At 46.3% G+C, this 25,411-nt stretch overlaps 1 protein-coding gene across 10 annotated transcripts in view; it reads left to right on the top strand.

Annotated features, from left to right (window-relative positions):
- LOC119820524 (lysoplasmalogenase-like) overlaps positions 1 to 24,092 on the top strand; it is a 62,165-nt gene extending 38,073 nt beyond the window's left edge. For 7 of the 10 annotated variants that reach the window (XM_038338948.2, XM_038338953.2, XM_038338946.2 and 4 more), the window contains 13 exons: positions 517 to 783; positions 6,582 to 6,848; positions 9,507 to 9,767; positions 13,437 to 13,515; positions 13,633 to 13,680; positions 17,024 to 17,114; positions 18,625 to 18,715; positions 20,487 to 20,563; positions 20,678 to 20,812; positions 22,165 to 22,287; positions 22,423 to 22,583; positions 23,219 to 23,354; positions 23,446 to 24,092. In XM_038338948.2, the coding sequence (XP_038194876.1) occupies positions 517 to 783; positions 6,582 to 6,848; positions 9,507 to 9,767; positions 13,437 to 13,515; positions 13,633 to 13,680; positions 17,024 to 17,114; positions 18,625 to 18,715; positions 20,487 to 20,563; positions 20,678 to 20,812; positions 22,165 to 22,287; positions 22,423 to 22,583; positions 23,219 to 23,354; positions 23,446 to 23,610 (1,901 nt within the window). In that variant the 3' untranslated portion in view covers positions 23,611 to 24,092. The remainder of the gene's footprint in view (positions 1 to 516; positions 784 to 6,581; positions 6,849 to 9,506; positions 9,768 to 13,436; positions 13,516 to 13,632; positions 13,681 to 17,023; positions 17,115 to 18,624; positions 18,716 to 20,486; positions 20,564 to 20,677; positions 20,813 to 22,164; positions 22,288 to 22,422; positions 22,584 to 23,218; positions 23,355 to 23,445) is intronic. The other 3 variants (XM_038338955.2, XM_038338954.2, XM_038338947.2) reach the window with 2 other exon arrangements.
- Positions 24,093 to 25,411: the final 1,319 nt, after the last annotated feature.

The following is a 25,411-nucleotide window of genomic DNA, read 5'->3' as shown; positions in this document are numbered from 1 at the left end:
TTTATTTTTCGATCTATCAATCTATCTCTTTACTTGTTTATTATTTTGCTTTTCAAGTCAGAGTTTCTCTGGGTAGCCCAGATGGTTTTGTAAGTCAGTGTGTAGACCTGGCTGATCTCAAACTGACTGCCTCCCATGTGCTGGTAATAAAGGCACAAGTCACTACACTTGCTGATTCAGTACTCTGTGTGAATGTGTGTGTGAGAATGTGTGTGTGTGTAGCCAGAGCTTATTCTCAGCTGTCTTCCTCTGTGGTTCATTATCTAATTCATTTCTTTTTCTTTATCTTAATCTATTCATTGCTGTCATACTTCTGTGCTTTTGTGTGCACTCTCACATGTGGATATTAGTGCATATTCCCGGCCTGGAATTCACTATGAAGCTCAGGCTGTCTTTGAACTTATTAAGTCCTCCTGCCTCAGTCCCCCAAGGGATGAGATTGTATTGTTGTCACAACTCACTCTGGTTTCACAGGTTGAGTAAACAAATGTTTCTCCCTTCTGCCCTTGTTTTCAGCTCCAAACCCAGTAAGAAACCTGAGTGTGGAAACTCAGACCAACAGCTCCATCACCCTGAGCTGGGAGGCCCCAAACGTTACTGACCCTGAGAACCTGACCTACTGGGTCCAGTGGCCTCAAAATGATGACAACTATAAAAATAAAAGCACAGCAAACACCAGTGTCGTGGTGGATAGCCTTGAACCTGCTTCTACATATGAATTTTCCGTGTGGGTAGAATATGATGGAATCAGAAGCACCATGGTGACCCTCAACGCCTCCACAGGTGAGAGGCAAACTCTCTTGTATTCTTTTCTTCCTTTTGAAGGGATGGGTTCAAGGGGTGACCGGAGAGCCTGATGGTGGTGGTGCACACCTTTAATCCCAGCATTTGTGCTCGGAGCCAGGCAGATCTCTTTGACTCTGAGTTCAGCCTGCTCTACAGAGTGAGTTTCTGAACAGTCAGAGGAACACAGAATAACCGTGTCGAGAGAGAGAGAGAACAGAAAATGGGAGATTCCACGATCCATCAGAACTAGACTGAAACACAAACAAGTGAATATCTGGGTTTTATCACCCACCTCAAACAGATGAAACTGGAGACAGGTGACATTGACCGTCATAGTTCTGTGACCCACTGGGTCAAGAGGATTCTTTTTTTATATTATGAGCATAAAGCATGACACCAGCATTCCTAATTTCATAGTAAACTATTCCTAGCTCCATGCCATGTGACTGGCCACGTCCCAAGAGCTCACCCATCATAGAAAACTTGCACCTCCCTATGGGACTTCCTATTGTTCTCAGCCATCCCACCGCATCACAGGGCCCATGACTTACATTAATGTAAGGACCAGCATCAGCTGTCCATCTCATTGGTCCCTACTTAGAGCCCCAACCCAGAACAATTTAAGGACTGGTGATCTGAGAAACAACTGCAATGCCTTTTGTTTTTAATTTGTGACCTGGGTTTGGGTATGGAGTTACCCACTGAGGTGGCTGTGTCACTGAAGACCGTGGCTTTCTGTCAACCAGCAATCCTGGAGTGATAAGGTCTCAAGAGGGCCACCACCCTTTTTGTCTGAGTACTTAGGGCTTTAATCTCATGTAGGCTCCATACCTTTCTACTACAGCCATGTCATCCCTAAGATAGCATTGCAAACATCCTCTTTATCTTTTGGTTCTTACATTCTGTTCACTTCTTTTCCATTATAATCCCTGAGCCTTGGAGGGGCTGACAGATATGTCTTCAACATCTCATCCATCCCCGAGTCTCCATGATAACCACCATCCTTACAGACAGCAGCTTCTTTGACTAAGGCTGAGGAGCCATGAAAGTCCCTGGTTCCAGTCCAAGCACTGGCCCTCACTTGGTCCCTAGAGTCTGTGGACTTCTGCATGTGCACATCCTGGCTCATTCTTATTTTATTTATTTATATTTTATCTGTCTGTCTGTCTGTCTGTCTGTCTATATCTATTTTTCTATCCATTTATCATTTTTTTAAGGCAGAGGTTTTCTGGGAATCTTAGACCATTTAACTCTGTAACATGAGGACTGGCTTTTTGGGGTTTCTGTCCTGCCCAGTACCCCACAACTGGCAAGTCCCGTTGAAAATCACACAGAGATCTCCATAATTTATAAAACTGATTGGCCCATTAGCTCAGGCTTCTTATTAGCTCTTGCAATGTATATTAACTCATTATTATTATCTATGTTAGCCACGTGGCTCAGTACCTTTTTCGGGGGGGGGCAGGTCACATCCTGCTTCTTCTGTGATCTGGGCAGGAGTCTAGGGAACTTCCTCCTTCCCAGAATTCTCCTCTTCTCACCATCGCACCTCTACTTCCTGTCTGGTTGACCTGCCTATACTTCCTGCCTGGCCAATCAACGTTTATTTCAAACATGATTGGCAGAATACAGACAATTCTCCCGTACATCTTCCTCCTCTTTTTTTTTTTTTAACAAAGGAAAATATCTATAGTTCATTTTTTGGGAACGTGGGCATAGTTTTTCAGGCTACTTTCTGTTGGTTGGAGGCGCTGATAATCTTATGAGGAGCTAAAGAAAATTTAGAGTTATAATCAAGTCCTGACTGGAATATCCTGTGAGTCTTGATCATCTCAGGCCTCAGTCTTGAATCTGTTCTGGATGTAGAACTCAGACATCCGGGCCATCTGTTCCTTCTGGAGATTTCTCAGGTGGTCCACCTTGATCAAACCTGATTTTTCTTAATTCAGAATAAATCCACAGTCTCTCATTTCCTGTGGAAACAAAAGCAAAATCTCTTCTCCAAAGTAACATACCCTTTGACTTCAATTTTAAAGTCAAGATATTTTCAAAATACCTACCTTGGATTCAGCAGCATTTATAAGCAAGTATTTTTTAGTAGCTCTTGCTCCTTCCTCAGCATTCAGACAATTCAAAGAGAGCATAATAACATACAGTATCCAGATTCTCTGTGTGTTTTTTTTTATCTTTACATGGCTTTATTTTAACCTCTATTTCTTATATTTTTACTTTTTGAGACAGGGTTTCTGTGTATCTTTGTCCTAGAACTCACTCTGTAGACCAGGCTGTCCTTGAACTCACAGAAATCCACTTGCCTCTGCCTCCCCAGGCTGGGATTAAAGGTGTGTGCTACAACACCTTGAACTCATGGAGATCTCTCTGTCTCTGCCTCCCAGGCATTGGGATTGAAAGTGTGTGCTACCACACCTTGAAGTCTCAGAGGTCAATCTACCTCTGCCCATTGAAGTCTCAGAGGTCAATCTACCTCTGCCTCCCAAGTGTTGGGATTAAAGGTGTGCACCACCACACCCAACTACTCTCTTTCTTTCTTTTTTACTTTAAGAACTTTAACCTTTAGCCTGCATATATTTTTAACATACTGTAAACCATTTAGAGGTTTTCTTTGTCTTTGAATCTCTCTTTACTGTGTATCTCTCTTTTTTTCTGACTACATGAGTCTTTAATTTGCTAAGCAATATGGGTAAGATTAAAGCCGTGGCTTTGATGGCTGGATCTAGCCCATTTCTTAGCTTTCTGACATTTCAGCCTTGTGGCTGAGGTACTGGCTGTAGCCATGTTTATCGCCACAACTCTATGATGTTTCAAGGTCCTTGCCAGGAAGCAAGCTGTCACAGTGTGTCCACAAACAACACTTAGATACTCTCTCTGTAGTCAGACCTCCTGTCTTAAACAGTCAGAGTTTGCATTGGCAGGATGGCCCAGAAAGCCAGCATTTTAAAACAATGCATTTTTTTTTCCTGCTACAGCTGAAAACTAACAAGCATGAGGTCACCATTTAAGTGTTTCGTGGCAGGTCATCTTAAAGAACTGCAGGGTTTTGCAGCTAAAGCTGAGTCAGGAAGCCTCTCTTAGATGAGAACACTTGCTTGCCTCTAGCAAGCAGAGCAGACCTGAGAAATTACTGCTACCAAGAAGCCATGCATAATGCTGTTATTTTGTTCTAGAATTACTTCCCAAGCTGTCTCAGGCTTTATGTGGATGCAGTTATCCACGTGGGCACCATTCTGTAACATGAGGACTGGCTTGTTGGGGTTTCTGTCCCGCCCAGGACCCCACAGCCGGCAAGTCCCAAAGAAAAATCACACAGAGAGTCTGCATTACTTATAAACTGGTTGGTCCATTAGCTCAGGCTTCTTATTAGCTCTTGTAGCTTATATTAATCCATTGTTCACCATAACTCAGTCTTTAGACCCAGCTGGTTTCAAACTTTCTGCCTCCCATGTGCTGGGATCAAAGGCACATGCCATCCCCGACTGATTTAGTATTCTGTGTGAATGTGTGTGAAAGAATTTGTGTGTGTGTGTAGCCAGAGCTTATTGTCAGCTGTCTTCCTCTGTGGCTCAGAATCTAATTTATTTCTTTTACTTTATCTTAATTTATTCATTGCTCTCATGTATCTGTGTTTGTATGTGCAGTCTCTAGTATGGATATGACTCCATATCCCCAGCTGGAGTTCACTATGAAGCCCATGCTGTCTTTGAACTTATGAATTCCTTTTACCTTAGCCTCCCAAGTGATGAGATTGTATTGTAGTCACAAGTCACACAAGTTTCACAGATTGAGGAAATTTGGGGAGAAATCATTCTCCCTTCTACCCTTATTTTCTGCTTCAAACCCAGTGGGAAACCTTTGGGTCGAAGATCAGACTAACAGCTCCATCACCCTGATTTGGGATGTCCCTGAGTGCTCCTTTTCCCAGGACCTCACCTACTGAACCCAGAGAATATGGTATGGTGGCAAAAGTGAGACTCCGGACACAATAGCCAGCAATGTCACCACGGATGCACTGGATCCTGGCTTTTTCTATGAATGTTCTGTCCGGGTGGGAAGAGATGGAGTCCACAGGTCCTGGGTGACTCTCAGTAACTACTGGGTGACTCTCAGCAACTACCCTCTGCCTGCCTTCTCTCATACCCTCCCTCTTTCTCTCTCTTGTGAGGCCTGGACCTCACAACCCCTCCTGCCAGTACTTCCTAGATGCTTGTATTATAAGTGTGCACCATCACACCTGGCTCAAGTTCTTAAAAAGATTTTAATCTATTTAGTTTATGTATTTGAGTGTTTTTCTTGCACATGTGCAAGTGCCCCAGGTTCATGCATTGTCCTTGCAACCAGGTGGGGTTTAGGATCCTTTGGAAATTAACAGACAGTTGTGAGCTGCTTCTGGATGCTGGGAACTGAACTCTGGGTCCTTAGCAAGAGCAGGAAATGCTCTTAAGCTCCGAGCCTTCTCTCCAGCCTCACATCTGGTGTCTCATCTCTTTGGTGGCGATGGTGTGTGGTTAGAGGGTGGGTGGGAGCTGTCAGGAGAAGGGAGCAGAAATGGAAAGGAAGCCACACACTTAAACTTCAGTCTTCTGATGTGGGACGTCCCTCTGCATGCTGTGAATATATTTTATTACCATTGGTTAATAAAGAAGCTGATTTGGTCAAAAGCCAGGCCGAATAGGGCCAGGCAGGATATAGGGAAAAAGGATACATAATAAAAGAAGTCATAGTTAGGGAGATGCCATGTAGCTGCCGGAGGAGTAAGATACCAGAACATATTGGTAAGCAACAGTCACGTGGTGGTATATAGATTATTATAAACGGGTTAAGTTAATTGTGTGATCTAGTCAGTAATAAGCCTGAGCTAATAGGCCAAACAGTTTCTTTTTTTTTTTTTTTTTTTTTTTGGTTTTTCGAGACAGGGTTTCCCTGTAGTTTCTAGAGCCTGTCCTGGAACTAGCTCTTGTCGACCAGGCTGGCCTCGAACTCAGAGATCCACCTGCCTCTGCCTCCTGAGTGCTGGGATTAAAAGTGTGCACCACCACTGCCCGGCGGCCAAGCAGTTTCTAATTAATATAAGTTTCTGTGTGATTCCTCAGTACTGGGCGCCTGGGAAACAAAGCTCAGCCTCAAGTTACAGTCTTCTATCAGCTGCTCTAAAATAGAGGGAAAGAAAGAAGAAAGATGCTATTGACCTTCATGAGAGGTTAGTTTTTCTTTTTGGTTTCTTGAGACAGGGTTTCTCTGTGTATCAGCCCTAGCTGTCCTGAAACTCTTTTTGTAGACTAGGGTGGCCTCAAATTCGCAGAGATCGACCTGCCTTCCAAGTGCTAGAATTAAAGGTGAGCACCCTCACCATCAGGCTTCATGAGAGATTTTGGAAAGACCTAGAGCATCTCATTTCTCCATGCAACTCATACTTTAAAAAGCAGTGAGGTTGGACTTGGGGAACATTCTTATTATTTCCTTCATTTCTTCTTTCTTTGAACAGGATCTTGCTCTGTTCCCTGCTATCCTCAAATGTGCAGCGGTCCTCCTGCCTCAGCTTTCGAGTCCTGAATTCACAGACAGGAGCCACCATGCTCTGCTAGGTCTGACATTATTCATCTTAGTAATAAATACAGCTCTGTGCATTAACCTAACCAGCATCCTCGTGACAACCAGCCACATTCTAAGAACTCAGAGGCAAATGGAAACTGTACTGCCATATTGGAATAAATAGGTCTGAGTCATCCTACCTCTGTCACCTGGAACAACCCTTGATGTCCCCTCTGTTCCAATTTCAGCTCCAAACCCAGTAAGAAACCTGAGTGTGGAAACTCAGACCAACAGCTCCATCACCCTGAACTGGGACGAACCAGAAGGTCATGACACAATTAACCTTATCTACTGGATCCAGTGGCCTGGAGATAATGACAACTATAAAAATAAAAGCACAGCAAACACCAGTATCGTGGTGGATAGCCTTGCTCCTGGTTCTACATATGAATTTTCCGTGTGGGTAGAATACGATGGAATCAGAAGCACCATGGTGACCCTCAACGCTTCCACAGGTGAGAGGCAGACGCTCTTGTATTCTTTCTTCCTTTTGAAGGGATGGGTTTAAGGGATGACAGGAAAGCCTGGTGGTGGTGGCACACATCTTTAATCCCAGCACTTGGGAAGCAGAAGTAGGCAAATCTCTTTGAGTGTGAGGCCCCTGGTCTACTGAGTGAGTTCCTGGGCAGGCTTCAGAGCTACAGAGAAATCCTATGTTGAACCCCTGCCCCCCAAAAGAATAATTTCATGGAGCTGGCTTCTAAGTTTATCTCAGGGAATAGAACAGAGATTGTGGGAACCAAGGTTTGTGACTACATGACTTAAATTCTCTCACTGGAGGTCCCATAGAGTCACCCTATGAGCCAAGGAACAAGGCAGGCTTTTAAATGTCCACAGTCCTTGTGGGACAAATAGATCCAATTATGAAGCATGTCTCAGTATATATTCTATCAAGACTATATATCTAAATTAAGTCATCTTTCTCACCATCCACAGTTACATGTGCCCATAAGACTGAGATGTTATCATGAGATTACATATACACATTAGATGAGATTACACCCTACAGTGCAGGTATAGGGGAGACACTAAGCTACTTTAACAAAAGTGACCAACAGTTTCCAGAGGTGATGTCTTACAGACCTTGTCTGGACAGGACTAACCTCCGTCAGATCCTTATTCCTCTGGGGGGCTAACATCTGAACACTAGCTGTCACCTGCTGTAACTCTTATGGCCCCTGAAAATTTCCTCTTCTTCCTTCCTTTTTTCCCCTTTGACCTCATCTTTGCCCCTCTCGGCCCCTTGCATACATTATATATATGCTTTAGATATGGGTTGTATATATGAGAGAAAAACGTTAATTCTTGTTTTTCTGAGTCTTTAGTCATGTTTAATATTCCACCAATTTTCCTGAAAATATCATAATTTCATTCTTCTTTACAGCTGAATAAAATTCCAGTGCCCCCCCTCTCGTGTGTGTGTGTGTGTGTGTGTGTGTGATATCACATTTTCTTTATTAGCTTATCTACAGATGAACCTCTAGGAGGGCCCTGTATCTTGGCTATTGTAACTAGTATAGCAGTAATGGCGGATATGAACATATTTCCATGGAATGCTGACTTCAAATCTGGGTCAACTGTGGAGGTACAGTCATGAAATCCCAGCTGTTGGAAAGTGGAGGCAGAGGATCATGAGGTCAGGGTCTCCTGGCTGTATATCAAGTTGGAGGCCAGCCTAGCTGACATGAGACCTTATAACAAGACAAGACAAAACAACCCTTTTTCAGATCCACCCCCGGGCTGGGGTGATACATCTGGGTGATACGGATATTCTAGCTTCAGTTTTCTGGACTCCCGTACTGATTTCTACAGGGGCTTCCCCACTTTACACATTCACATGGGCTCCTCTCTTTAACCCACCAACTCTTCTAGCCCTGCCTCCTGGCTGGGCCATGGGAACACTGTGGCCACGTCTGGGTCTGTCCAGATATCAGTAGCAGCTGTCGATATCTGAGTCCAGGCCATCTGAGGTCCTACTACTAAGAAGTGTCCTTCACAGGCTGGACAGCTCAAGGTCGGGCTTATCAGTACTCTACAGTCTAGATTCTCCGTTCCTTCTGCTAGTCCCTAATGCTGTGATGAGTCTCAGGGTCCAGAACCAGACCGACAGATCCATCAGCTTGAGCTGGACAGCACCAACGGGTTCCCGTGATCCCAGCTACACTTCCTGGATCTCATGGACCTTGGAGGACAATCCTGTCACCAGAGTAGAACACACCGTTGACACTAATATCATATTAGAGACACTGGATCCTGGGATCTTGTACAACTTCACTGTCTGGGCTGAGAGGAATGAAGTCGGAGGTTATAGCAGTAGTGTTCTTGGAGCTACTGCTAAGGCTTGGTCCAATTCTGATCACAGCACTATTGGGATATTATTATATTAATATTATGTATAATGTTATATATAGTCTGTGATATGTATCATAGTCTGTGTAGGGTAATATAAGATATATAATCATATTTATTAATAGTATATCATATACAAACATATAATAATTATATATTATATAGTTAACATATTAATATTATATCATATGTTATATTATACATCAATGCACAGTGTGTAATATATGTTAATATTGACATATCAATATATTAATACAATATAATATAAGTATATAATTATAAAATTAATTTGGCCGAATATTATATATAATATAATATCGATGTGTATAATATATCAATAATAACATAATATATGATGTGTGGTATATAATATATTATATGGAATATAATAAAATAATGTATACTGTTATAATATATACTATATTAATATATAATATGCTAATATAATGTGTAATATTATATATCCCTACACAGACTATGACACATACATGTAACTAAAATTTTTCTAAAGTGAAAAATATGAGTGGACTCCAAATTTTATAATGTCATGAGGTTGGAACTTTATACATTCAGTAATACAGAGTCCAAGGCATTGTGGGGGTTTGTAGTCTGGGAGGACTTTAGTCTTTTGGGGACGAGAGAAGATGAGGTGTTTGAGTCGAGCAGAAGAGAGTGGGCTAGCCCCTGGGAGCTGGGCACGCAGAACCAACCATCTTCATGGTGAATGGCTCATCCTGATGATTCCTCTTGTTTTCTTTATTCAGTCCCAGCTGCTGTCAGCAACCTCTCCTGTGTCAGCACCTCTGGGGGCTACGGGGTCATTCTGACCTGGTCCTGCCCATCTGGAGGTTATGGGACCTTTGAGGTGGAAGTGGGCGGACAACCGAGAAACCAGTCTTCCTGTGGGACGGACATGTCTGTGTCAGATCTTGGGCCAGCTCAGTCTTACACGGCCACCATCACAACTATCTGGAATGAACTGAAGGCTTCACCCGTCTCTGTGATCTGCCACACAGAGAGTGCAGGTGAGTGGAGCCCCAGGGACAAGCCTTCAGAGATCGCCAGAAAGGGAGGCCATGGGTTTTTGTTTGTTGTTACTTTTTTGTTTTGTATTTTTGCTTGTTGTTATTTGTTGTGTTTTGATCTGTCTGTTTTTTGTTTTCTGACTTCTCTCTGTCCTTCTTTCTCTCTGAGTCTGTACATGTGTGTGCAGCTTCATGTGCACAAACATGTATGTATGCATGTGGCCAGAGGACAGTCGTGGGTGTTGTTCATGTATCATCTACATTACAATAATTTTCTAACAGTTACTCATTTACTTTTCTTTATTTGTGTGTGTGTGTAACATTGCACATGTAGAGGTCAGGAAACAAATTGCAGGAGTCAAGTGTTTCCTTCCGCCATATGGTCACAGGGACCCAACTCCGTGTCTTAGGCCTGGTGGCCGGCACCTCAGCCCCTGACCCATCTCACAGCTCAACATAGCCTTTTCTTTTTGAGAAGTAGTCTCTCACTGATTTGAAACTGACAAAGTGGGGTTGTGCTGGTTGGGGGATCTGCATGTCTCTGCTGCCCCAGACAGATAGTATAGACACGTGCCAACATGCTTGGTGTGTTCTGAGATAGTATAGGCATATGCCAGCATCTGGTGTGTTCTGAGATATTATAGGCATATATCAGCATGCCTGGTGTGCTCTGAGATAGTGTAGGCATGTGCCAGCATCTGGTGTGCTCTGAGATATTATAGGCACACATCAGCATCTGGTGTGCTCTGAGATATTATAGGCACATGTCAGCATCTGGTGTGCTCTGAGATATTATAGGCACATGTCAGCATCTGGGGTGTTCTGAGATATTATAGGCACATGTCAGCATCTGGTATGTTCTGAAATATTATAGGCACATATCAACATGCCTGGTGTGTTCTGAGATAGTATATGCATGTGCCAGCATGCCTGGTGAGCTCTTAGCCCTAACTCAGTCCTCACGCTTGCAGGGCAAGCACTTTACTGATTGAACCAACTCCCTAGCCCTCCTGATTTTCTTAAAACAGTTTTCTGGAGATAAAATCCATTGGACATACAACTCACTCACTTAAAGTCACCAAACAACTTGATGCTAGACGGTGTATTTACAATGCCATTGCAGCTTCCATTACTATTTATTTGAGAATAATTTTGTTTAATTAAAAAATACTTATTTTTATCGGTATAGGTGTTTTTGCCTTCAGGAGTGTCTGTGTACCATTCGTATGCAGTACCCTCAGAGGCCAGAAGAGGGCCTCAGATTCCCTAAACCTGGTGTTACAAATGGTTGTGGGATGCCATGGGGTGCTGGAAGTTGAACCCAGATCCTCTAGAAGAGCAGCTGATGGTTTTAATCTTGAGCCACATCTACCCAGCTGCATTCTCTACTTTACCTTAGATTATTATCTCTAATCTTTCTTTTAAAATTTTTATCACATTTATTTATTTGTCTTTGGGGGGAGGCACACACCACTATGCCTGTATGGAAGTCAAGGACAACTTGCTAGAGTCAAATGTTTCCTTCAAACATGTGGGTCCTGTCACTGGGCTTGGCAGCAAGCACCTTTACCTCCTGAGCCATCTTGCTGACCCTACCATAATCTCTTTAAATGTATCTTTCACTCTGTCCTGTAGATGGAAGTGTCTGTCCCTCCCAGTCCTGCAGCCATTCAGTTCCAAAGAAACACACAGAGGCTTATATTAACTATAAACTGTTTGACCTATTAGCTCAGGCTTACTAACTAGCTCTTACAACTTATATTAACCTATAATTCTTGTCTATGATTAGCCATGTGACTTGGTACCTTTTCTCAGTAAGATATTCTCATCCTGCTTCCTCTGCATCTGACTGGTGGCTGCATTTCTGCTTTTCTTCTTCCCAGAATTCTCCTAGTCTGGTTGTCCCGCCTATACTTCCTGCTTGGCTAATGGCCAATCAGCATTTTATTAAACCTATATGAGTGACAAATCTTTATAGTGCACAACAGCATTTTCCCACAGCACTGTCCCCTTTGTCTTTTCCTAGAAATCAGGGATTCTAATAATACTAGGTAACCATCCTGGAGAGACAGTGAAAGTAGATGCAATGTTAAATGTATGTTTCTTGAACTTTGCTTTGCCCAGCTCTGTTGCTTGGGAGTGTTTCTCCCTTAGCAAACTAGCATCCTGGAGGGGACAAAGTGTCTGGTCAAATTATGAAGGACCAAATTGGTGAGGTACACAAGTCCTCATAAAGGATTATCTTCCTTCTGGAGTCTGTTGACCACCAACTCTATACAGCCAAGACTGCCAGGAAGCTGCAGCCTCCAGCTTCCATGACCAATGAAAATGGGTCTGCCCTAGAACTTTGGCTATCTAAGGACAGATCCTAGGAGAGCTGTGCCCATCAGAGCTGGGAACAAGCAAGTTCTTTAGTACTACCAGACATCAGCCAAGCTCCACTGCTCAGCACCCTTCCTCTGGCAAGCAAATCTCTGAGAAAACCAAGTCCCTCTCCTAGGGAGAACTGATGCCATGAAGATGAGGGAGTATGTAATTGTTGGTTTTAACTGTCAACTTGCCACAGCCCAGAGCCACTTGGAAGGGATTCTCAGGGTGGGACTGCCTAGATTAGGCAAGTCCATGCATACTTGGGTGGTTGTCTTGGTTACCAGGAAGCCCTGCCCACTGTGGGTGGCACTGGTCCCTGGGTAGGGAATCCTGGATTGTATAGGCATGGAAGCAATACACTGAGCACTGGCATACCTTAATTCACTGTCCTCCGTTCTCGACTGGGGATGCAACGTGACTAGCTACTTCAAGTTCATGCTGTTAGACTTCCCCACGGGAATGTATTGAAAACTAGGATGGTGAACCAGATAAGTCCTTTGTCTTCTAAGTTGCTTTTTGTTGTTGTTGTTTTTCGAGACAGGGTTTCTCTGTGTAGCCCTGGTTCTCCAGGAACTCACTATGTAGATCAGGCTGGCCTTGAACTCTCAAGAAATCACTTGCCTCTGTCTCCTGAATGCTGGGGGTTAAAGGCGTGAGTCACCACGGCCAGCTAAAAAGACGTAGTGCTTTTGTTGAGTTTTGTTCCCAATCTTCCATGGAACTCCATCTCCAGGATATCTGATGTCCTCTTCTGACCTTTAAGGGACCTGTTCTCTCTCTCTCTCTCTCTCTCTCTCTCTCTCTCTCTCTCTCTCTCTCTCTCTGTCTCTCTCTGTCTCTCTCTGTCTCTGTCTCTCTCTGTCTCTGTCTCTGTCTCTCTCTCTCCTCTCTCTGTCTCTGTCTCTCTGTTTCTCTCTGTCTCTCTCTGTCTCTCTCTGTCTCTGTCTCTGTCTCTCTCTCCTCTCTCTCTGTCTCTGTCTCTGTCTCTCTCTGTTTCTCTGTCTCTCTCTCTGTTTCTCTGTCTTTCTCTCTGTCTCTGTCTCTCTCTGTTTCTCTCTGTCTCTCTGTCTCTCTCTGTCTCTGTCTCTCTCTGTCTCTGTCTCTGTCTCTCTCTCTGTTTCTCTGTCTCTCTCTCTGTTTCTCTGTCTTTCTCTCTGTCTCTGTCTCTCTCTCTGTCTCTGTCTCTCTCTGTGTCTCTGTCTCTGTTTCTCTCTCTCTCTCTCTCTCTCTCTGTCTCTCTCTCACAGGTTGTTGTTATCGTCGTCGTCATAATCATCATCTCTCTGCTTCTCACTGTAGGGGTCATTGTGGGAGCCATCGTGGGCATCCTCTTGCTTTTCATCCTTGTGGGCCTCCTGATTTTCTTCTTGAAGAGGAGGTGAGACTTGGAACAGGACTGGTGGTGGGTGTTTGGCTAGTGGGATCCCAGAAGGGAAGATGAGGATCCCTAGTCCGGGGCTCAAGCTGGAGTTTTACATCCCAGTCTTTCTTCCAGAAGAAAGAGGAGCCAGCAGAAGGAAACGCCCAGGGATCTGGTGTTCAGGTGAGTTGGGTGGAGGGGAGCATCTGAGGAAATCACTGTCAGGTAAGGCAAGAGGGCATTTGCTGCTCCCTTGATAGGTCAGAGGGCAAACCAAGTCTCAGAGGGGATTGTGAGCCCCTGAAATGGGCCATAGCTGATTCTTGAGACCCAGCCTAGAGTTAATTCTTTTTTTCTTTAAAAACTTTATTTATTATTCTTTGAGAATTTCATACATATACACAATGTGATTTGATCATATTCAGCCTAATTTTGAATTTTATTTATTTTATGTGTGTTGGTGGAAGTTTCTGTCTAGCAAGCTGATCCCAAGTAACCACACAGAGGCTTAATATTAATTTTAAATACTTGGCCAATAGCTCAGGCTTGTTACAAGCTAACTCTTACATTTAAATTAACCCATATTTCTTATCTATGAGTTGCCATGTTGCTTGGTACCTTTTCTTAGTACAGCATGCTCATCTTGCTTCTCCCTACATCTGCTGACATCTCTGACTCTGCCCTTCTTTATCCCAGCATCCTTAGTTTGGTTGTCCCGTCAATACTTCCTGCCTGTGTACAGAAGGATTACTCCACAGCATATGTGTATGAGTGTTTTGCCTGCATGTTTGTTTACTACATGCAGTCTTAGTACCTGAGGGGGGCAGAAGAGAGCATCAGATCCCATTAGAACTAGAGTTACATGCGGATGGCTGTGAGTGGCCATGGGGGTGTGGTGCTGGGGGATTGAACCTGGATCCTCTGGAAGACCAGCCAAGGCTCTGAACCATTGAGCCTTCTCTCCAGTCCCCGTCCTAACTGCTTTACATTTATGTCTTTGTGTCCACAACTATACTTGCATGTGAGGAGGTCAGGGGACTCTTGTGGGAGATGGAGCTGGTTCTCTCTTCCCACATGTGGGTCTTGGGGATCTAACTCAACTTGTGTTCTAGCACCAGGAAGGGCCGAAGAGCAAGATAGCATAGACTATGCTGTACATGTGGAGACAAAGAGAGGAGAGGAAGGTCGAGGAACACTCTAGACAGGGCATGACAACTAGAGGAGGGGCCCAGGCATGGTGGCACATGCCTTTAATCCCAGCACTCAGGAAGCAGAGGCAGGCAGGTCTCTGTGAATTCAAGGCCAGCCTGGTCTACAAAGTGAGTTCCAGGACAGCCAGGGCTGAGTCACAGAGAAACCCTGTTTTGAAACAACAGCAGCAACAGTAACAAGAACAACAAACCCAAACAAAACAAAAGAAGAAAAGGATGATTCAGTCATGAAGGTACTTGCTGCCACACCTGATGACCCAAGTCCAGTCCTCACTGTGGACAGGAGCATGATTCCCATAGTTGTTTACTAACACACACACACACACACACACACACACACACACACACACACACACACACACCAGGGCGCACGCACACTTCCCTACCCACACCCCAAAACACACTGAATAAAATGCATAATAAAAAAAGCTGCTAGAGGAAAGCTGAAGCCAATTAAGAAGAACATGAGCATGAGCAAAGAGCTGAAGGAAGTCAGAAGGGCTTGGGACAGTTCTTGGATGTCCTGTGATGGACCAAAAGAAACGCCTGCTTCCGAGGAGGGGTGACACAGAGAGCTGAAAGGGCTCAGACAAGCTGGAGTGGGAAGGATAGAAACCTAGGCCTTGAGCGCCACCGTGTGTGCAAACAGCAGAAGTGACTACAGGCTGCCTTAAAAGAAAGACACTCAAAAAAAGAGTTTGTGCATCTAGGCTTCTGCGAAGGATTCTGGCAGCCTCAGGAAATTCTGTCAGGCTATGGGAAGGATATTTTTGCTTTCTGAAAGTTTCAGATAAAGAACAGATAAATGGCTGCAAGGTGGATTTACTCTGGCTAGGACTGAGACCAGTCTCTGTGCATGGGGTAAGGGCTCCCCCCACTATGGGGACAGGCAAGTAGCAGCAGTCGGGGTGCTGAGGGTGCTGAGACTGGGTGGTGTGAACACAGGGAAGGGTGTTAGGGAGCGATGCCAGAGTGGGGTCATGCGGGGCTCGGCAGGTGGAGTCTTGCGGAAGACAGCAAGGATATCAATGTACTTCTGGGAGGGGGGTTTCTGTTTAAGATTTTATTTTTTTTTTATGTGCAAGGGTGCTTTGCTGCATGCTTGTGCACCATGTGTAATGCAGCACCTGCAGAGGACAGAAAAGGGCATTGGATCGCCCAGCACTGGAGTAGCTTTGGCTGTGAGTCATTATGTGGGCGCTGGGAATCAAAGCTAGGCCCTCAGGACGAGCAGCCAGTGCTCTTAACCGCCGAGCCTTTTTGCTATTCCCATCTTCTTCCTTTTAAAAGCTGAATAGAAGGAGGGAGGGGAGGTATGGGTGGAGGGGAGGGGAGGGGAGGGAAGGGGGAGGAGGAGGGGAGGGAGGGGGGAGGAGGAGGGAAGGAGATGGAAATTTTTAAATATAAAAAAAATAAACCATGAAAAAAAAATAAAAGCTGAATAATACTTCACTGTATGAGTAGACCACATTTGGTTCATCCATTCATTTACTGATGGGCGCTTGGTGCTGGCTCTTGTTCTATTAAATGTTTTAAATTACATTTATGGGGTGCAAGCATGTGTGTGGTGTACACATGCGTGAAAGCATGCGTGCATGCCTGAGTATGTGTGTGTGTGTGCGCGCGCGCTTACATCTGTGTGTGAAGGAGTTGGTTTTCTTTTCCACCATATGGGTCCTAGGGATCAAAGTCAGGTAGTCAAGTTTTATCTATTAGTGCTGAGCCATCTTGCTGGCCCTTGTGCTGTTATTTTAGAGGCAAAGTTTCATTATGTAGTTCAGGCTAGCCTTGAACTCTTGGTGCTCCTCCTGCCTCAATATCACAAACCCTGGGTTTCTATTGTGTATGACCATGTGTGGCCACTGATGGGCGCTTGTGTTGCTTGCACCTTAGTCCTGTGAGCCACGCTGCCGTGAACGATGCTGAGCCGATGGCCTTTGAGATTGTTCTTTCTTTGGTGGATTTAACCAGCAGTGGCCTTGCTGAATCAAAATCACTGTGATTCACTATGTAGACCAGGCTAACCTCGAACTCACAGAGATCTGCCTGCCTCTGTCTCCCAAATGCGCGGTGCTTCATTTACTTTTTTATTTCGTGGAGTGTATGTGAGGTGTGGATGTGAGAAGACAACCCACGGGAGTCAGTTCTCTCATTCCAGCATGTGGCTACCAAGGATGGAACTCAAGCAACCCGGCTTTGTGTTAGGACCCTCTACCTGCTAAGACATCTTGCCAACCTCAAGGTGCTTAAAGTCTTATTTATTATTATTATTATTATTATTATTATTATTATTTTTACCTTTCTTCTCGCCACAGCGTCCCAGGGGATATCCTAGCCAAAGACTTTGCTGACCATGTCAGGGTGAAGGAGAAGGACAGCAACTATGGATTTGCTGAGGAGTATCAGGTGGGTGAGAGCAGAGACATCACAGCTGGTACCCACATGCCCCGGCTTCCCAGGCCCTTCTGGGTTGAGCTTGAAAACTGAGCCATCTCTCCCGCCCTTAACTGTTCGGATTTACTTATTTTTATTTTATGTGTGGGTGTTTTGCCTGCATGCATGTACATGTACCACGTATATGCAATGACTACAGAGGCCATAAGAGGGCGCTGGATCCTCTGCAACTAATGGTTGTGAGCAGCTATGTGGAATTGAACCAAGGTCCTTCCTTTGTAAGAGAAGCCAGTTCTCTTAACCATTGAGCCATCTTTCCAGGTTCCGTGTGTGTGTGTGTGTGTGTGTGTGTGTGTGTGTGTGTGTGTGTGTGTGTGCCACTTGGGACTTTCTCCTCAGGCTTGATTACGAACACCTTTATCCAATGAGTCATCTTGCTGGCCTTTATAATATATTTAGATTATATTTACCTCCCTATCCTACTCTCTTGTCCTGTCCCCCCTCACTGGTGCTGATCTCTTTCCTTTTCCAAAGCCCTCCCTTTCTACTCCCCAACCACCGTGTGTGTGTGTGTGTGTGTGTGTGTGTGTGTGTGTGTGTGCACAGACCAATGAATTATATTAGGGTTGTTCACAGGAATATGGGTGAGGGGTTACTAAGTGTAGCACGGCAGCATACAAGTGGAGAAAACATCTCTTCCTTATCCAGCAAACCACCAGCCGCCTGTAGATCTTCTATAAGCTCCACCTCCTTTTTGAGACAGGCTCTCATGTAGTCTAGGCTCTCCTGGAATGTGCTATATAGCTAGAGATGACTTTGAAGTTATGATCCTTCCTGCGACCTCCGAAATGCTGGAATTACAGGTGTGTTTCACTGAACCTGGTTTATGCAGGGCCTTGGGCATGCTAAGCAAGCACTCTGCCAATTGAGCCAATTCCCCAGTTTACCTCTTTTAGTCATGTAGAAACTGTCAAGCTGGTTTCTTTTCAACTCTCTGAAACCCTGAAACAATGACGGATATTTGTTTAAGCACAAGGACTCCCTGATGCCTTACACCTCAGGGCATCTGTCAGAGGAAGCCCCTAGTTGACCCTAAGTCCTCACAAGTATCCCCAACATGGATGGTCATATCCTTCCAATGTTTGTGAGTGCCAAGAGTCCCAAGATTCGATGGACAGCCAGGCGGTGGTGGCGTATGCTTTTAATCTCAGCACTCAGGAGGCAGAGGCAGATAGATCTCTGGGAGTTCAAGGCCAGCCTAGTCTACAGAGCAAGTTCCAGGACAGCCAGGGCTACACAGAGAAACCTGTCTTGAAAAAAAAAAAAAACAAAAAAAAGAAGAAAAGAGAAAGAAAGAAAGAAAGAAAGAAAGAAAGAAAAGAAAAGAAAAGAAAAGAAAAAAGCCAACCAAACAAACAACAAAAATATTCGATGGATGAACAGAGGAGGGCACGTGGAGTTGTGAGGGCATTGAGGAGAATTCAACACCTTGAATCTCTTCTCTCTCTCTCTCTGCCTCTAGCAATTGGCTCCAGAGGGCCAAGGCCAGTCTCAGACAACAGCATTGGCTCCAGAGAACACATCCAAGAACCGCTACAGGAATGTACTGCCCTGTGAGTGTTGCCACCTGCATCTGCCTCCCCGTGGAGTCTGCCAGACTCCAATCCTGTGCTCTCTATCTGGTTCTATCTTGCTCCCTCCTCCTCCTCCTCCTCCTCCTCCTCCTCCTCCTCCTCCTCCTCCTCCTCCTCCTCCTCCTCCTCCTCCTCCTCCTCTTCTGCTGCTGCTGCTACAGTGTATGTGTATGTGTGTGTGTTTTCATGCATGTGCATGCAGGTATGTGCAGATCTGTATGTGGAAGCCAGAAGTCTTCTTCAGTCACTAGCCACTTCTAATTTTGTATTTTAAAATTTTTTATTCTGAGCCAGGCGGTGGTGGCACACGCCTTTAATCCCAGAACTCAGGAGGCAGAGGCAGGAGGATTTCTGTGAGTTCCAGACCAGCCTGGTCTACAAGAGCTAGTTCCAGGATAGGTCCCAAAGCTACAGAGAAACCTTGTCTCAAAAAAACAAAAACAAAACAAAACAACAAAAATTTATTCTCTCTCTCTCTCTCTCTCTCTCTCTCTCTCTCACTGTGTGTGTGTGTGTGTGTGTGTGTGTGAGAGAGAGAGAGAGAGAGAGAGAGAGAGAGAGAGAGAGAGGTTTGTATATGGACACCTGTGAAGACCAGAAGGCTTAGATTGACTGGAGCTGAGTTATAGGTGGGTGTGCACCCCCAACATGGGTGTTGGGAACTGAACTCAGGTCTTCTCAAGAACAGCAAATGCTCTTATCCACAGAGCCATCTCCCTGGCACCATGGGTTGGTTGTTTGTTTTTGCATTTTTTATTTATTTAGAATGGTGGTGGTGTGACATGCATACCACAGCCTGTTGTGGAGGTCAGAGGACAGCTGGTAGGAGTCAACTCTCTTGTTCCACCATGTGGGGACCAGAATCAAACTCAGTTCATCAGGTTTGGTGGCACCTTGCTGAGCTATCTTGCTGGACCTAATTTTGGTTTTGTTGAGGCAGGGTCCCAGTAGCCCAGGCTGACATCAAACTCACTGTGTAGCCAAAGATGACCTTTAACTCCCACCTCTGCCTCCCAAGTGCTTGGGTTACAGCTATCACAACACCCGGTTTTATGCAGCACTAGGGATCCAGCCCAGGGATTCTTGCAAGCCAGGCAAACACTCTACCTAGCAGCTGAGCCACTGTTTCGGAAACAGCATTTTTCACTGATCTGGAACTCACCAAGTCTGGCTGGCCTGCAACCCGCAGTGTTCTCCTGTCTGCCCCTCCCCCCCAGTGCTGGAATTACAAGCCTACTCTCCCATGCCTGGCTTTTTGATATAGGTTTTGGGTCTGGAACTGAGGCCGCATCTGTGCAACAAGCCGTTTACCAGCCGAGCCCCCTCTCAGTCCTCCTTTGTTTGGTTGGCTTTTGTTTTTTTGTTTTCTGAGACAAGGTTTCTCTGTATAACAGTCCTGGCTGTACTGGCTCTCACTCTGCAGACCAAGATGGCCTTGAACTCACAGAGATCTGCCTGCCTCTGCCTCTACCTCCTAAGGAGTGCACCACCGGGCTGGAGAGATGGCTCAGAGGTTAAGAGCATTGCCTGCTCTTCCAAAGGTCCTGAGTTCAATTCCCAGCAACCATATGGTGGCTCACAACCATCTGTAATGGGGTCTGGTGCCCTTTTCTGGCCTGCAGACATACATGGAAGAAATGCTGTATACATAATAAATAAATATTAAAAAAAAAAAAAAAAAAGGAGTGCACCACCAATGCTTGGCTCTCTGAGCCCTGTTTTCATTGCTGATGCTGCTGTGTTCTCCTAGATGATTGGTCTCTGGTGCCCCTGAAGCCCCTCCAAGAGGAACCAGGCTCCGACTATATCAACGCCAGCTTCATGCCTGTAAGGTGGCAGTGGGGGGCGGGGAACACTTTGTGAGTCTGGAGAGAGAAAGAGCTGAAGGGGGTGCTGGTCATCCGATGACGCTTCCTTGACATTCCTGCTTTCCTCAACTAGGGTCTCTGGAGCTCCAAGGAATTTATTGCAACCCAGGGTCCCCTGCCTCACACTGTGGGTGATTTCTGGCGTCTGGTGTGGGAACAGAAGAGCCACACCCTGGTCATGCTGACCAACTGCATGGAGTCTGGACGGGTGAGAAGAGCTCTCTGTCCTGGTGCTGACCTCTGAGCACCAGCCCTTGACCCTGCCCCACCTGGACTCTGACTCGGTGCAGTCCCTTCTACACACCTCTGCATTTCTCCAACACAACTCCATCATCTCCAACAAGGAACCACCACCTCCACTTTCGTAATGTCCACAGATCCGTGTGTGTGCACGTGTGCATGTGTGTGTGCATGGTCCATGTTCTGCTGCTGTGAGTGACTGCCACAGATGGGATATTTTATATAGAACAAAGGTTCATGTGTCTCATGCTTCTGGAGGGTGGGAAGTTCAAGATCATGAAGCTGGCATCTGGGGAGGGTCTTCCTGCATCACGACAAGATAGAAAGCACCACGTGGTGAGGCACAGCCAGTGTACCTGCTCAGTTCTTTTTCTCATCGTATACAATCACGAATATCATACTGAGGGCCCCTATGACCTCATCTAATCCTAGTTTAGACAACTTCATCTAATCTTAGTGTCTTCCTATAGACCTCATCTCCAGATACTCTTCGCCTATGAATTTAGGAATGAGGCTCTCAGTTCACAAGTTTTTAGAAGAAGCACCTTCAAACTATATCAAGGCTCCACAGACCTTGAGATGAAGGAGCCCTCTTGGCTGGTGTGAATCTATTCCATCTGGCACCCCTGTGTCCTATGTTGTTGCCAAGGGTAGCAAGCATATCCTCACCTTGACTAGAAGAATCATCGAAGAGACCAGTACTTGCTTAATATGCATGAGGGCCTAGGTTCAATTCCCAGCACCGTATAAACCTATGAGGTGGCACAAACCTATATAATCCAGCACTCTGGAAGATAGAGGCAGGAAGACCATAAGTCAGGGTCATCTTTGACTTCAAATAAAGCCCAAGTAGGTCCTCTCGGGGGAAAAAAAAAGCCAACATGCAAAGGTGTCTTGTTCTCAGGGGTGGGGAGATGGCTCAGCGGATAAGGGATTTAACATGTAAGCACAAAGGCCAGAGCTTGGATCCTCAGACCTGCATAAATGCTAAGCGAGCACAGTGACTCGCTTGTAATTCTAGCCCTCAGAAGGCAGAAAGTGGAGGCCCTGGACCAAGCTGGCCAGCCAGACTAGTCATAGTGTTCAAGCTCCGTGTTCAGCGCGAGACCCTGTCTCAGCGAGTGCAGTGTAGAGTGTGGTTGCAAAAGTCTCGTGACAACAGTCTCAGGCATCCATACCCATATGCACACTCGTGTGTTCATTCCCACACTGTGCTCACACGCACGCACGCGCGCGCGCGCGCACACACACACACACACACACACACACACACACACGTGCCCCGCTCTGCTTTCTGACTGTCCTGGTCTCCTTGCCCAGGTGAAGTGTGAGCATTACTGGCCTCTGGACGCTCAGCCCTGCACGCATGGGCAGTTGCAAGTGACGTTGATGAGTGAGGAGGTGAAGGAGAACTGGACAGTGAGGGATCTTCAGCTCTTCCATGTGAGTCCCTTCAGTCCCACCAAGAGCACGTCAAGAGACCTCTCTGCAGTGTGATGGGGGGAGTTTCTCCCCCATCAGGCGTAGAAGCTTCTGGAGTCTCTACACTCTCCCTGCTCAGTCCTTATCTCCTTTCAGGTGGGAGAACAACAGACTCACTCTGTGCGCCAGTTCCACTTCCTGGCCTGGCCAGATCATGGAGTTCCTTACTCCCCAGACCCTTTGCTGGATTTCCAAAAGGTGCTGCGGGAGTGGGTGGACCAGAGCATGGATGGGGGTCCTCCCATTGTGCATTGCAGGTGAGCGCTACCCTGGAAGTCTCTCCATTGGAGAGTTCTGTCCCCTGTCCCCAGGGACTCAGAATCCATCACAGACATGCACACATACACATAATTAAAAGAAAAATATAATCTTTAAAAATCAATTAGGGGCCGGACATACGCCTGTCATCCCACACTCGGGAGGCAGAGGCAGGTGGATCACCTTGGTCTACACAGTGAATTCCAGGAGAGTCAGGGCAACACAGAGAAGCCCTGTTTTGAAAAATCAAAGCCAAACCAATCAATCAAACAACAACAACAAACACCACACCAATTTGTTTAGGAGTTATTCCTGTGAATTTCAGCTCCAGACCTGTTATTAACTGCATGGCCCGAGTCACGTGACTTCCTCAACTTTCATGTTGCCACCTGTGAAATGGGTGTGCCGATGCATCCCATTTTTATGCTTGGGAGCAGTGACAAGGCCAAGCAGAGTTCACAGAACATGGAGGCAGAAACTGCTAGTTACTGTCATTGCCCACAGTCCCCACTTAAACTGCGACTTGTTGAGTGTCACACCTTCCGGGTGCTCCAAAACCATTCCATCTCAGCTGCTAGAACTCCAGACTTCCCCTTCTTCTGGAGGCCTGACCCCTGTCTTGTCCCTTGCCTAGCGCTGGCGTGGGCCGGACGGGCACCCTCATTGCATTGGACGTCCTACTCCGACAGCTGGAGTGTGAGGGGCTGGTGGGTCCCTTCAGCTTCGTGAAGAAGATGAGAGAGAGCCGGCCACTGATGGTACAGACAGAGGTGAGGGGCTCTAAGGGGGTGTGGGCATGGTGTGGGAATGAGGTACCCTTTGGGGGAGCATTCCTCATCTCTGTGCATCCCCCCCCCCCAGGCCCAGTATGTATTCCTCCACCAATGCATCTTGAGGTTCCTCCAGAAGTCAGCCCCCGCCCTCATCCTAAAGGAGTCAGTCTATGAGAATGTGCCAAACTTCATTTATGAGAACGTAGCTGCCATCAGAGCCCATGAGTCTGAGGTCTCAGCTACTGGGTGCTGAGCCTACACACAGAAATAATCAGGCTGGATATGGACCCCTGCTGAAGCCCAGAATCCTGAACCTTCAAGAGAAGTGAGGTTTGGAGTCTCAGCCACCCCAGCCCACTGGAAAGCCATCTCCTGTTGTCCAAGGACAGGATGGGACTGCTGTACTTCTAATATGAGCCTTGTGGGAGCTGGGAGCCTAAGGACAGGGGCAACAAGGGGATTTCCTGTTCTTTGAGTGGAGGTGGCTGTGGCTGGGGCATGCAGGGTCTCAAAGAAATGGACTCGAGCCTGGATTCAGAAGAAAGAATCAGGATCTGGAATTCTGCTACCTGAGGAACAAGGGTGGGCAGGTACCTGCCCCTCCCCCGATTATTTCAGAAACGGAATCAGTCTCCTTTCAGAGGCTGAAGGGAGCCCCTTTGCTTGTGGTCTCCGTGCAACCCGTGCCTGCACATTCTTTCCGTCCATATAATTTATTAAACTATTCTCCCCGAAGGTGCATTTTTGTTTCTGGAGATAATATTGGGATAGAAGAGGGGGTTCTACACATTAAAACTGGAGCAAACACATGGAGGGAACTTGAAGAGCCCATTATATTCTATCACTCACTAAAAAATTACAGGGTTGGGGCTGGAAGGATAGCTCAGTTGGGAAAATGCTTGCTTTGCAAACAGAGACCTGAATTTGAGCCTCAGAACCCATGTGGAAAAATCTGGGTGTGGTGGGGCTTGCTTGTAACGGTAGAAGTGAGGAGGCAGAGGTGGACAGGTCTCTGGGGCTTGATGGCCAGCCAACCTAGCCTACTCGCTGTGTTCCGGGCCAGTGAGACTGTCTCTCAAGAAAAGATAGACAGGGTCACTGAGTACTCAGCTGGAAAAGACCCTTCCTGTAAAGCGTGGTGACCTGAGGTCAGTCCCCAGGAATGCACATGGTGGCTGGAGAGAGCCAATGCCTTCAAAGTGTCCTTTGACCTCCACATGCCCACTGCTCCCCCCCAATAAATAAATGTAATTTAAGTTTTTAAAAGGTGGAGGGAAAACATGCAAAGTTGCCTTCTGACCTTCACACATGCACACACACATGAACGTGCACCACTATACACACGAACACACAAGTGCGCACGTGCACACATATACAGATTCGGATGGCCAGGTCTCTCAAAGAGGGCTGCAGCCAAGGATGTAAGGGATTGGTTAAGGGGAAGTGATGTCTGAGAGCAGAAATGCTGGAAGCTCCTATTCCTTGCCTTGAGAATCTGGGTAACTTAGTACTTGGTCTCCAGAGGAGCTTATCATGAATCTTGAAACCAAGTGCTCTGGAATCCAGTTAATTGCATTGTAAAAAGGTCTGTTTTGTGTGTGTCTTGCGGGGGCTGGTGCAGAGTGTAGATGTCCGATGACTTAGCCAGACGTCAGAACATTCTAGGGTACTAAGATCAACGTACGTGGGCGCCATGGTGGTTCTCGGGTGTGGCGGGCCGAGGGGCGGAGCAGAGCGTTCTCCTTTCTCCGGGGCAGAACACGCACGCACACATATGCACACATTCATACACGCGCGCGCGTTCACACACAGGGGCACAGGCACCAGCCTAGCTAGACTCAGCCGCGCCCCCACCCCGCCAAGCTAGATCAGCACACCGGACAGCGCCATCCGCCCACGTGCTGGGGGCGGGGTCCCGGCAGCCCACCACTCGGCGCCTCCAGGAGGGTCACCTAGCAGGTAGGAGCTGTGGGACCCTCTGACCAAGCCACATCCTCAGTCCTATTCGCAGAGGGACCGAGGTGTGTGGCAGGGGTAGGGGTGAGGGACTGGGT

Source organism: Arvicola amphibius, chromosome 8 (genome assembly GCF_903992535.2).
Source record: "Arvicola amphibius chromosome 8, mArvAmp1.2, whole genome shotgun sequence".
NCBI classification, from domain to species: Eukaryota; Metazoa; Chordata; class Mammalia; order Rodentia; family Cricetidae; genus Arvicola; species Arvicola amphibius.
This window is presented reverse-complemented; position numbering and strand designations above follow the sequence as displayed.